The following is a 12,927-nucleotide window of genomic DNA, read 5'->3' as shown; positions in this document are numbered from 1 at the left end:
CTGAAAGGTATGTTCATTGTGGCCGATGCTACATCATCATTAGTTTGAGGTATGTTCAGGTGATTCTACTTGATTAATGAAATGATTAAGATTTAATCATGTCAATTTGAAGTGTTTAACAAATCATTTAGAAGTATGGATAATCATCTCGATTTTGATGTGATTAGAGCTTAATCACGTTTGAGATGATTAACTCTGCAAATGTGAACATAGTATTATATGAACATTAACAATATAAGTTAATAAAATATATACAAAACACAATTCAAAAAACATTTTTTTATCAAAAACATTATGTTTTGAAAAAATCTATTGAGGGGGTGTTTTAGTTATGGCCAATACTGTATATAATAAAAATAAAACTATAATAAATATTAGAATCTTTAAAGATACAGGTTTTTCAGATTTATTACAGAAACTAAAAAAGTGGACATTTCAGCATTTGCTTCTAAACCCCTTACTTCTTTTTATTTTATTGTTTAATTTTGTATGTAGGTCATAAATTAAAAGTAAACAATAATAATATAAAAAATGGCATTAAAAATTCACTTGCGTTCTCATAAAATATGCCATTACTTAATTATTGGCCCATTTTATTACATCATTACACCTGTATTATAGGGTATAATTTATGTATCAATACTTGTGGAACATCCAACAATTCAATTAAGAAAAATCAAACCGGTTTTAAGATCATATTTCAAAAAAAAAAAAAAATAAACTATAAAGATAATTCGCATATTACTGAATCAATATTTTAGTACTAGGTAGCTTATCAAACATTTAAACTTTTATTTACAAATCAACTCAACTCAGCTCATCCTAAACTTAAAATCTAAGTATCTATCAATAAATAAATATATACTCAAACATACATATGGTTGTATAGTATATGTATGTATTTATGTATGTATTTTTAAATACTTGCTCAAAGTTTAAACTTTATTAAGAATTTAGTAGCTATTATTACTTTGCTAAGAGCGGTTCATTAGTTTGTTCAACGAAATTGTGCCTATTATATTAAATTGAAACGGTTTTAAAATGATTTTACGAGTAATCTTTATCATTTCGTTGGTCATTATTTGTTCACTGTTGCATACAAATGCTGATGGAATGATTGAGGTCTTCAAATGGAAACAAATGGATTATTATAATCGTGGCAATAATCCGATGACAGCAGGACCAATTATTAGTAACCCACCATCGGGTAAGACACCAAAATCAGGTACTTATACATTCGTATGCGATCAAATTAAGTGATAATAGATTTTTGTTTTGTTAAATTGTCATATCGCAATTGTTTCTGGACAGTTAGGTCAAGTGTATGTGTATATAGTATATGTAAATAATTGGTTCATCCCAATTGTATATTTTCTTTATCTGTGAAATTTTCAAAGATGAATAACAAAGACTTAAAACATAATAAATTCAAAAATTCATATTATTTTTCTAATCTACTTAATTCTACTTAAAACGTATCTATTCTCACACTACAATTTTATAAGAAAACTTTTCATTTTGAAATTTCCCGTAATTTCCGCTGTAAGCTAATAATTTCACACTCTATAAGGTTCAGTATTAGGGTTCCTAATTTCCCGGAGTTTTTCCTTTTCCGGGAGGAAATTAAAAAATCTTTTCAATCCCGCGAATTCCCGGGAATTTTTTACTACTAAATTAAACCAAAAACCAGTAAATTTTTTTTCGAATAAATTGTCTTTTTTAATACTAAATTGAAATTTCTGAAATACAATTGGAAAATTCTGAAATACAGTTAGAAATTTCTGAAATACAATTAGAAAATTCTGAAATACAATTGAAAATGGTGTAGAACTTAAAAAATATATGGATATAATAGAATAATTCAATTAGCAACAAATTTGGTCATCGCAAAGAATCTGAATATTGTAACTTTCAGAAGAAAACATATAAAGAAATTCCCGAAAATTTACAAAAAAATATTCCCGGGAAATTTTTCCCGCATAGGAACCCTATTCAGTATACACATTTCACTGAAAAACGTATATTCCTGAGATTAAACTTTTTAATTAATACCTACTTTTAAAAAACAGTTAATAAATTTGAAAAGCTATATTTTCTCGCAGTTAGTTAAAGATAATTAAATGAGAATAAAAAAAGTTGCAAGATGTAAATGCTTCACACGTACATACATATTTACTTCATTTTGGGTAACTCAAATATTTGCACTTTTAATTCGTAATGTTTGTAGTATATCTAAGAGTATTTCAGTAACTAATTTGTGCAAATAAATGTGAAATACATCTTCTATCTATATATATAAAAATGAAATGGTCCATGTATGTAATGGAATCATATGATAACGGCTGGAGCGATTTGGCTGATTCGAAATTTTCAGTAGATGGTTTGTAAAGAAAAAAAATTAAAAATTCCGGGTAAAACTCGGAAAGCTCCTTAAAGTATGCAGTACAAATTTAGATATTTTATTTGCAAATAAATAAGAACAGGCAGGTTTATGTGGGTTGGAGAAACTTCAAGAACTAACATTAGTAAATGCTACCGGTCGAAGCCGGGGCGATCAACTAGTAAATTATAAAAATGTTGCTTCTTGAAAATATTCTGACACTATTGTGTTGTTGATTAGAAAGCGATGAAAAGCTTATCCGTTTTCTCAGCATTCGTCCTTAATAAAAATTACCCATCTATATCAAAAACGGCTATGTTAAATATAAACAACTAGCTGACCCGGCAAACGTTGTTTTGCCTTAAAGGTGGTTGAAAGGAATCGTTGTGCCTTTAACTTTTTTATTTTGTCACCTATAAAACATAATTTTGCACTATAAACATAAGCTGGGTATATAGTGCTTCACTACACTAAAAAGAATGAAAAGTCCTAGAATTTTTTTATATGGAAATTTCAAGAATTGGTTTTATTTTTGAGATCTTATATTAATTCTTAATGTAACAAAAATTTTCGTTTTTCCATCTGAAGCATGAATAAACAAAGCATTTTGAATGCCAACTCTTGTACAGGCCACGTATAGGTTGAGAATTTAATAAAAATATGGACCTGTACAGATGAAAGTTGAAGTGAAATTTTTAGCGCTAGAAAATATAGTTGACACTATCCTAGTTCTTAGCCAAATTATTTTAGGATCAACATGTACGAAACGAGTTCTTCCGTCTGCTGCAGTTTATACTATGTTAAGTTTTTTTATTCTGCAACGCGTTGCAACGTGATCAGTCTCCACATTTAATATGCATACTGCATATTTGATTAAGGACTTTGTAATTGAAGTGCATTCAACTTGTTTGCGGTCATTTCGCTTCACTAAGCTTTAAGTACAGACCGACAATTCATAATAGATATACCTACAACTTGTCGACAAGGCATAATTGATACAAATTTATTCATGTGTATTTAACAAACATTTTTAATTGTATGTTAGTTTATTAGTTTTTTTTGTAACACGAATGCATTGTTTGTTTAAATGTGTACGAATATCATTAAAAACGTTTAAAAACCTATTTTAGCCATCATAAAGTCATATAAATATACAATTTCTTTTATGTATTCGACCACCTGTACCGCAATTTTGTATCTTGCTAAAATATGTATACCGAATTAATCCAAATTGGCGTTACCGTTACCTTTTTAACCGTTTCAAATCGGAAGCCATCCTTGCTGAGGATTAACTAAAAATTCATTCATGCATCTATCTACCATCAAACATTTCGGAATTTCAAAAGAATTTGAATGCATTTTATTGGCTAAATAATAAATCCAATTGACATAGATCCTATAGTTAGGTTATACAGATTTTTATAATACTTCCTCCTTTAATTTATAATACTTCCTCAAAAAAGTAAATATTTCCAAAAAATAATAGATTTTGCGTCAAACATTTTCTAAAATGTTATATGCTGTTTTTCTATAGCGAACGAGTGCTTTGAGTGGACGTTTTACATGTATTTTGTTTTTGTTACAATAACAAAACACATGTTAAATTTCCACTCAAAGTACTCGTTCGCTAGAAAAACAGCATATTAATTTATTGAATTTAAACTCAAATAAATCGGTACTACTCAAATGAGCGTACTTTTCATGAATAGCTTACTTCTAATAATTTTGTTATAAAACAATTATCGTTATGGCTTAACCATAACTTTTAATTTGTCGTAGTGCTACCGATACGTTAGCTTTTAAAATTTGTGAGATATATGGTCTGTTCAATAACAAAAAACTATTACGAATTATCACAAATTGTTTATAAATTTTCCAGTTTTTCAATACAAATTTAAAACTTTTATGTGAAAATTTGTAATAATTCGTAATAGTTTTTTTTTGTTATTGAACAGACCAATAATCTTTTCTAAATCATTAATTTTAAACTGTCAAAGTGGTTGGCGTATGAGTTTTACGCCTACGACAGTTTTGTACTAGATTAAAGATAAAATGTAACGTGTTTCTTTAATCTAGTACGAAACAGTCGTAGGCGTAAAACACATCCGCCAACCACGATAAGGGTGATTAATTGAAAGAAAACCTGGATCAGGAAGAAAAATGTCTAACAGATATTGGATAGGCAAAAGAATTCGAACAACTCTTTCGAAGAGCACGTAACACTTCTATCAGAAAAGCAGCTAGTAAAGTTAAATGCTCTCATTATTTTGTGCGCAGAGCTAATGCTGAGTTGAAGTCGTATAAAGTTCAGAAAATTCCAGATCGCAATGCGATAAAGAATTTAGAAGCAAAAAAACGAGCGAAAAAATTGAGGTAAATTTTATAAAAAAAATACACCTGTTGTGTGATGGATGATGAAACTTATGTGCTGGCAGACTTTTCCCAACTTCCGGGTCAAGAATTTTATGTGGCTGATGGACGAGGACAAAACCGGACAAAAAATTTGCCAATATTTGTAATGTTTAATGAATTTGCACAATATTAGAATAAATGTAGGTATTTTATATTGAACGGTTTATGTTTTATTTAACTTAATACAAGTATAAGTTTTTTCTGGCTAACTCTTTATTCTCAACTAATTAACGATAAATATTTATCAATAAAATTTACAGAATTGTGGTACTTTAGAATAATATAAATGATCAATAAGGCTTTCAGATCATTTATATTATTCTAAAGTTATGTGTATTTCTACATGGCCTACATACAAAATAAACTCTAAAGTTATTAAAACATATCGAGGGACTGTATTCAAAACCCTCTATCTTTTGATGGTAAAATGTTCAGTAAAACACATCGATTATTGTAAAATTTTGGCAGAATATTTGTCATTCTAGTTATTCTATAATTTTTTACTTAATTTACTATTTTTAGGAATTATATATTTCCCGGGTCAGTATCATGGAGCGAGAAGTAGACGTCAAGCTAATAATAACGCGTCCTATATACCATATAACAATGTACCCATGGGAGCTACACATTATAAAGGACGTTTATTTGTAACTATGCCAAGACGAAGAGTTGGCATACCATCGACCTTGAATTATATTGACTTGAACAAAGATGGGGCACAAGAAAGTCCAAAACTAATAGCGTATCCCGATTTTGAAACTAATCAGTTAACGGTATTTTGAATAAATTTAAATACATATGTATATTAGAGTGAAATTTTTATATAAAAATTAAATGGTCCATGTATGGAGATTTCAGGAGACTTTTTGTAAAGAAAAAGTCCTTGTAAAAGAGATAAGAGAAATTTTTTGGAGAAACTTGATGAACTAACAACACTGCCTCCTTTTCACTACTCAAGAACTTCCGGCATTAATTATATTAATTTATTATACCCTTCACCTTCGTGAGAAGGGTATATATAAGTTTGTCATTCCGTTTGTAATTTCTACATTTTTCATTTCCGACCCTATAAAGTATATATATTCTGGATCCTTATAGATAGCGGAGTCGATTAAGCCATGTCCGTCTGTCTGTCTGTCCGTCTGTCTGTTGAAATCAGTTTTCTGAAGACCCCAGATATCTTCGGGATCCAAATCTTCAATAATTCTGTCAGACATGCTTTCGAGAATTTTGCTATTTAAAATCAGCAAAATCGGTCCACAAATGGCTGAGATATGAGGAAAAAACCAAGACAACCTCGATTTTTGACCTATTTTTATACCCTTCACCTTCGTGAGAAGGGTATATATAAGTTTGTCATTCCGTTTGTAATTTCTACATTTTTCATTTCCGACCCTATAAAGTATATATATTCTGGATCCTTATAGATAGCGGAGTCGATTAAGCCATGTCCGAATTTTTTTTTCCAAAAAAAAAAAATTAAAAAACAAAAAAAAAAATTTAAAATTTAAAAAAAAAATTTTTTTTAAATTTAAAAAAAAAAATTTTTAAATTTAAAAAAAAAAAATTTAAAATAACAATCGAAAAAAATTTTTTTCAAAAAATTAAAAAAACAACTGGAAAACAAATTAAATTTTGTTTACCTAAAAATATTTAAAATTTTGAAGTATAATTTGGTGAAGGGTATATAAGATTCGGCACAGCCGAATATAGCACTCTTACTTGTTTTACCTATATCTGGATTACTAAAACATTAATATAGACAATATGGATATCTAATGATAGATATTTCAAAGACATTTGCAACGACGTATATAAGACCATAGAATGTTGGACCTACAATGGGTCAAAATCGGGAAAAACAATTTTGAACAAGATTTTTTTTAAAAAAAAAAAAAAAAAAAAAATTTTAAAATTTAAAAAAAAAAAATTTTTAAATTTAAAAAAAAAAAAATTTTTTTTTAAAAAAAAAAAAAAAAAAATTTTTAAATTTAAAAAAAAAAAAATTTAAAATTAAAAAAATAATTTTTTTTTTTAAAATTTAAAAAAAAAAAATTTTAAATTTAAAAAAAAAAAATTTTAAATTTAAAAAAAAAAATTAAAATAACAATCGAAAAATTTTTTTTCCAAAAAATGCAAAAAACAACTGGAAAAAAAATTAAATTTTGTTTACCTAAAAATATTTAAAATTTTGAAGTATAATTTGGTGAAGGGTATTTAAGATTCGGCACAGCCGAATATAGCACTCTTACTTGTTTTTTTTATAAAATCCTTTCACATTTTTTATTTTAGTACGACACCGGGTACCGGGTCAAGCGCACCGGGTCAAGCTAGTTTTTTTATATGAATTGTACGTGAAGTTTTCGAGATATTTTCACTAAAAACTGTTTGTTTTAGAAGTTTTATCTCTAGAACGTGGAATTTAAATGAAAATGTTAAAAACTGTTTATGGTTATCGGTTAATAATCGGTTAATTTTAAATTATTCGATTAACCGAATAATTTCCATTTTAATTTTAAATTGAAAAGAAAAACAAGAATTTTGTGTACTTACATAAGCATTTTGTTAATAAAAAGAACAAACAAAAAATAACCGCCCATGTTCTGAAAAGCGCATATCGCTGAAAATTTGCGTTTTCGATTTGAAAACGACAAACAGGTGTTCTGACAAACGAAAACGCTAAAAATTTTAAAAGCGTTTTAAAACCGCTAGTGTATACTGAAACCAATAGCAAATCGCGTGGGTTTCAGAACATGGTGAAATGCGTTTTGCCTTTTTACGGTTTGGAAACGCTGCGTTTTCCTGAACATGAGCGAACATTTCAACAGAACCATAAATAAACATGTGAGTTTTTCATGGATTTTAGGAGATCGTCTGAAATATTTTAAAAAACAATATAATTTAAATTATTTCTTTTTTAACGATTTTTTTTAGTCTCACACATTATAGTATATTCAATTTCTCAGTTCTTTTTTAGTTTTTTTCTAAGCATATACAATCCCCCATCATACCATGAGAGTCCTTTTTGGATTTTTTAGATTTTGAATACATTAATAGTTTCTTTAAGTTGTGATAAAAGACTCGTTTCTGTAATATCTTCAGTTTCGTCTATTACCACATCGTCCTCCGACTCATTAGGACAAAGTTCATCATAGAATATTCTAGAAAAAAGGTCATTTCCAAATTCCTTAGTGTCAGTTTTCGTACTATATTTTTAAAAACTATTGCTAGAAAGGGAGTTAAGAAATAAAATTTGTGTGTTTAAAACTATATTTCTATATAAAGTGCAAAGTTAATCGGTTAATCGACACAAATTAATCGGTTTATTTGTTATTTGAAAATCGTCAGTTTTGAATTATTCGAACAGTTAACCGACCATAATTAATCGGTTAACCGACCATAATTAATCGGTTAACCGATTAACGGTTAATCGATTGAATGCCCTAGTAAGTACCATTTTTTAGTTAAATATTTAAGGATGTTTACAGGATTATGTAATTAATTGCATTCACAGCTAATATATATTTTTTTAATACTGCAGAAATTACGGTTTTGCGAGAGATATAAAGAAATCAAAAGACACAAGATTTTAACATTAAATTTTCGATTTATTAATGCTTAATACCATAGAAAATTATACATAGAGACGAGGCGCCGATTTGTCAAACAAAAATACAACAAATCGTATGTCTGCTACTAACCATATTTAGAATTAGGTACTTTTTTCACTAACACATGTTTAGAGTTAGATACTGTTGTCAATGAGTCGCACTAATAGAACCAAAGTATATACAAGTAGTCAGCCTCTTTGACAAAAATGTATGTGTTGGTGCCTTTTTAATGATACCCAGACCTCAGAGTTTTATTAAATTGTTTTAAAGTTATACTTTGGTTTTAAATATTAATTTGTTTGGATTTGATTTTCAATAACAACAATTTAAACTCTATTGTATACATAATTTAAATTCTACCAAAAATGAAATCATAGCACTTGTTAACTTTGGTTCTAAACATTATACATTTTATTCACATTTAAAATGTTTGGACATATACATATCGATGGCTTAATATAAAATAATATAAATAACTTCATTAATATAAAAAATAAATTTTAAATGAGAAATAAAATATGATGTCTCTTCTTATTAAAAATTGCATTAAAACTTATTTTGTGTCTAAAATTTTATGGATTTTATTAAGTTTTTTCCTTCTCCTGTAAAGTAACAAAAAATCGAGTTACGTTTTTTTATATTAAGCCATCGATATATATGTTTACCGCCATACAGGCCTGTCACAGAATTCCATTCCGATCGAAAGTGGAATTAATTAATTCCGTTTTTTGCTTCTTCAGAAATTGTAAAACGAAAATTTCTTTCGGAATGAAACCACTTTCAAGTTTCAATGTGGAATTGATATTTCTTTGAATTATTTGTTTTTCTAAATTTTGCTTTAATATAAAAAACGCTGTTAAAAATAAAATCAGAAATACAGAATTATTTAATATTTTTTGAATTAATAAGTTACACGGAATCTAAAGAACCTAAAACTAAATCGATCGGAATTGTAACTACGGAATTAAAACCATTCCGAACAAAATGTGTGACAGGTCTGATATTCATAAACAATTTTTAAATTTATAAAAGGTTTATAAAACATACACAATTTGTTATATATTTATAATAAAAAAAATGGTCTAGTTTATGTAGTTTTGAAAATAAATTTGTTATATTAGTTGCGATAAAAACAGAAAAATTTAAATTTTGCAATACCTTAAAGAATCCTGCAAACATCCTTAAATATTAAAATAACAAATGGTACTCAACTAGGAAATTATCTTCCATAGATTTCTAATCCATAAACAGCTTATAAAACAATCAGTTAAATTATACGTTTTTAGGGGAAATCTGTGAAATTATCTCGAAAACTGCACACACGATTTGAAAATGTTGGACAGATTTGTGTTCAGCGTACCAAAATTACATAAAAAAGATGTTTTTCAAAAGGAGCCCTTCTCAAAAATTAAATTTTGTATAGTAGTGTAGTTAATTACAATTTCAGCATTTGATATATATTTTCAGTCCAACAATGACCATTTAGTTTCGGTCTATCGCACCAGTGTAGACACCTGTGGTCGCTTGTGGTTTATTGATACCGGCATGTTGGAGTATCCTAGTAAGTTTCGTTGTAAAATATTTGTTCTTATTAATAATTTTTGTTTTTGTTAATCTCCAGATAATTTCATGCAAATTCAAAGACCAACAATTTGGGTGATTGATTTGCGTACAGATAAAGTGATTAGACGTTTCGAAATACCAGCATCTGTGGCAGCTGAAGGCCGAGGTTTAGCTAGTATAACCCCCGATACTGATAAAGGATGCGATAAAACGTTTGCCTATATACCAGACTTGGTTAGCAATCAACTTTATGTGTACAGGTAAAATATAACCATTTATATTTAACTGAAGAAATTCCCGCGAAATAAATTGTGCACAATATTAAGGTATATAGAGTATCCAAAAAAACCGGCAAGTTAAAAAAAACATTTTCTTTACATGTTTTTGTTTTGTTTATTTGTGTTTTTAAATACATATCCGATACATAGAAAATAAAAAGTTCATAGATTGTCATCATTGGTCGGTCATCAAAAAAACCATTTTTTGTATTACAAGAACATATTTTCAAAAATATGTTCAAATAACTTAAGAAAATATATGTACTTATGTATTTCATTAAAACCGGTTAACCGTCTTAAAAACCCCGGTTTGTATATACTGGCCAGTCACGCATTTTGTTCGGAATGGTTTCAATTCCGTAGTTACAATTCCGATCGATTTCGTTTTAGGTTCTTCAGATTCCGTGTAATTTATTAATTCCAAAAATATTTAATAATTCTGTATTTCTGAATTTAATTTGACTGCGTTTTTTTTATTAAAGCTTAATTTTTAATTTAAGTTATTTTTCTTACATTGAGTACAATTTTCAGTGCTGCTATTGATTTGGGCCTTTTGTTTGTTTTTTTTCTTTAATTATTGTTACTTTTTTCAAATTCTTTTTAATTTTTACATTACGGTTGGGGAACCGTTATATATAAGAAAATTCAGATTAATAAGTTATTTGTATTATTTATATTTAACACCTTGTTAATTTTTTTTCCTATGCTTAGGTATTATTGCTAAGTAATATGTAATTTTGGCCTTGAAGGCTTTGTATTACTTGAATGAATAAAATAAAAAAAAAATAAAGCAAAAGTGAAGATGATATTTAAAAAACAATTACGAACCACCGTAGGCCCGACATATCTAAAAAACTAAAAAAATATCGAACAAAATTAAAAAAAATAAATAAACCTAAATAACTCTTGATCTAAAAGTGATAACCTACATACATATGTATGAACGTTTTTTGTAGATCTTCTCCAGAACTATTTATATTTTAAATATCAGCTTATATGGATTATAAGTAGATTTTTGGCGATTTTTTAAAAAAATAATTTATATTTTGATAATTAAGCGTAAAGGGCTTTGGTATCTTTGGTGACCCACACTGAAATTTTTTTGGCAAAAACTTTCGTCGAATATTTTAATCCTGAAATATCATTTTTGAAAGGCCTTTTTTGATTTCTCGAAAAAAGGGTCAAATTGACCCCTAAGGAGAGGAGCTAGAGGGTTAAGATCTTCCACAAAAATTATCCCCTTAAAATTCCAATATAACTCTGACAATAAGAATTCTCTTAGACATTAACTTACAACATTTTTTTCAGTTAGTATACTGCTCCCTTCGATCAAAAAATTAAAACTTTGACCCACTGTAAAAAAAAAATACAGACCAGGTGGACTATAAGTTTATTCTACAAAAATGATTATTATTATAAAAATTATTAATCTAACAATACAAGTATAATTGGCCACGAAGGCTTTTATGTATTGAAATCAATAAAATAAATAAAAATAAAAAAATGCCCTTTCAGAATTATAGGGTCGCTATTCTGTTCCAAAAATGCTGTTGGACAGTGTAATTACAAAGAACTATTAATTCCACTTTGAAAACTAAAATTTCTTTCATTCCGAAAGTAATTTTAGTTTTACTTTTTCTGAAGAAGCAAAAAACGGAATTAATTCCACTTTCGATCGGAATGGGATTCTGTGACAGGACTGATAAGTTAAAGAAAACCGAAACCGATCGAGTTTACAACAATGAAAAAACTGGTTTAACAGGTTTTCGGTTTTGCATACTCAAGGTTTATATGTGAACAAAATTGAACGAAAATGTGTCCGAAACAGTTCATACGTTGCATTGGCTAATCATTTTACAATTTTTCTTTTGCAGTTTCGAATTGAATAAAATGTGGTCCTTTAAGCATAATTATTTCAATTTTGATCCAATTGCTGGGGATTTAAACATTGGTGGTCAGTCTTTCAGCTGGAACGATGGAATTTTTTCGGTCAGTTTAGGCCCAAAAGAACGGGATGGTACACGCAACATTTTATTCCATGCTATGGCTAGTAATAATGAGTTCGTTGTTAAAAATGAAGTTCTGCAAGACGAAAGAAATGCCCAACGTGGAAGTCATGGTCAAGATTTTCGTCTACTTGGCAGTCGTGGTGATCAAAAGCAGTCGACAATGCACGAATACGATCCTCGTACTGGTGTAGTGTTTTACGCGGAAATTCAACGCAATGGAGTTGGTTGCTGGAATACACGCAAGCCGTTTACAGCTGCTAATCACGGTCAGGTGGCACAAAATGAACAAACCATGATATATCCAAGCGATTTGACGGTACTAAAAACTAAATACAAACTTAATCAAGTTCGCAGTTATTTATTTTATTTTTCTCTTTTCAGATTGATGAAGATGGCAGCTTATGGATGATGACTAATTCTATGCCTATTTTTATTTATTCTACTTTGGACACAAACAAGTTTAATTTCCGCGTTTGGAAACAAAATACAGCAACGGCTGCTCAAAATACTGTATGTGCTTAAGGGGGCTAAATAAAACAACAACTAGTTTAATAAATTTTGTTTTAAGATGTCTTTTATTTGTATAAGTAACTGAAAAATTAAAAATACATTGAAATTACATATTTTTTAATGCTTATGCTCTAATGAAATAAAATCATATCACGTTTATAAAA

At 28.3% G+C, this 12,927-nt stretch overlaps 1 protein-coding gene across 2 annotated transcripts; it reads left to right on the top strand.

The window, feature by feature from the left end:
• The first annotated feature begins 970 nt into the window (after positions 1 to 970).
• On the top strand, positions 971 to 12,927 carry LOC135963316 (L-dopachrome tautomerase yellow-f2-like). 2 transcript variants are annotated; one of them, XM_065515115.1, is made up of 6 exons: positions 971 to 1,207; positions 5,315 to 5,565; positions 9,871 to 9,964; positions 10,025 to 10,226; positions 12,119 to 12,569; positions 12,635 to 12,927. In XM_065515115.1, the coding sequence occupies exons 1-6, from the start codon at positions 1,042 to 1,044 to the stop codon at positions 12,773 to 12,775; spliced, it is 1,305 nt and encodes a 434-aa protein (XP_065371187.1). In that variant the 5' UTR covers positions 971 to 1,041; the 3' UTR covers positions 12,776 to 12,927. The 2 variants fall into 2 exon arrangements, with proteins under 2 accessions (XP_065371187.1, XP_065371186.1); XM_065515114.1 differs by having other exon boundaries at positions 971 to 1,225.

This window comes from Calliphora vicina, chromosome 1 (genome assembly GCF_958450345.1).
Source record: "Calliphora vicina chromosome 1, idCalVici1.1, whole genome shotgun sequence".
In the NCBI taxonomy this organism is placed as follows: domain Eukaryota; kingdom Metazoa; phylum Arthropoda; class Insecta; order Diptera; family Calliphoridae; genus Calliphora; species Calliphora vicina.
This window is presented reverse-complemented; position numbering and strand designations above follow the sequence as displayed.

Excerpts from the sequence above, each read along its gene's own strand:
- LOC135963316 (XM_065515114.1), top strand. The coding sequence starts at position 1,042 with ATGATTTTACGAGTAATCTTTATCATTTCGTTGGTCATTATTTGTTCA. Across the intron at positions 1,226-5,314 it reads GGGTAAGACACCAAAATCAG|GAATTATATATTTCCCGGGT; the intron begins GTACTTATACAT and ends TACTATTTTTAG. Across the intron at positions 9,965-10,024 it reads CGGCATGTTGGAGTATCCTA|ATAATTTCATGCAAATTCAA; the intron begins GTAAGTTTCGTT and ends GTTAATCTCCAG.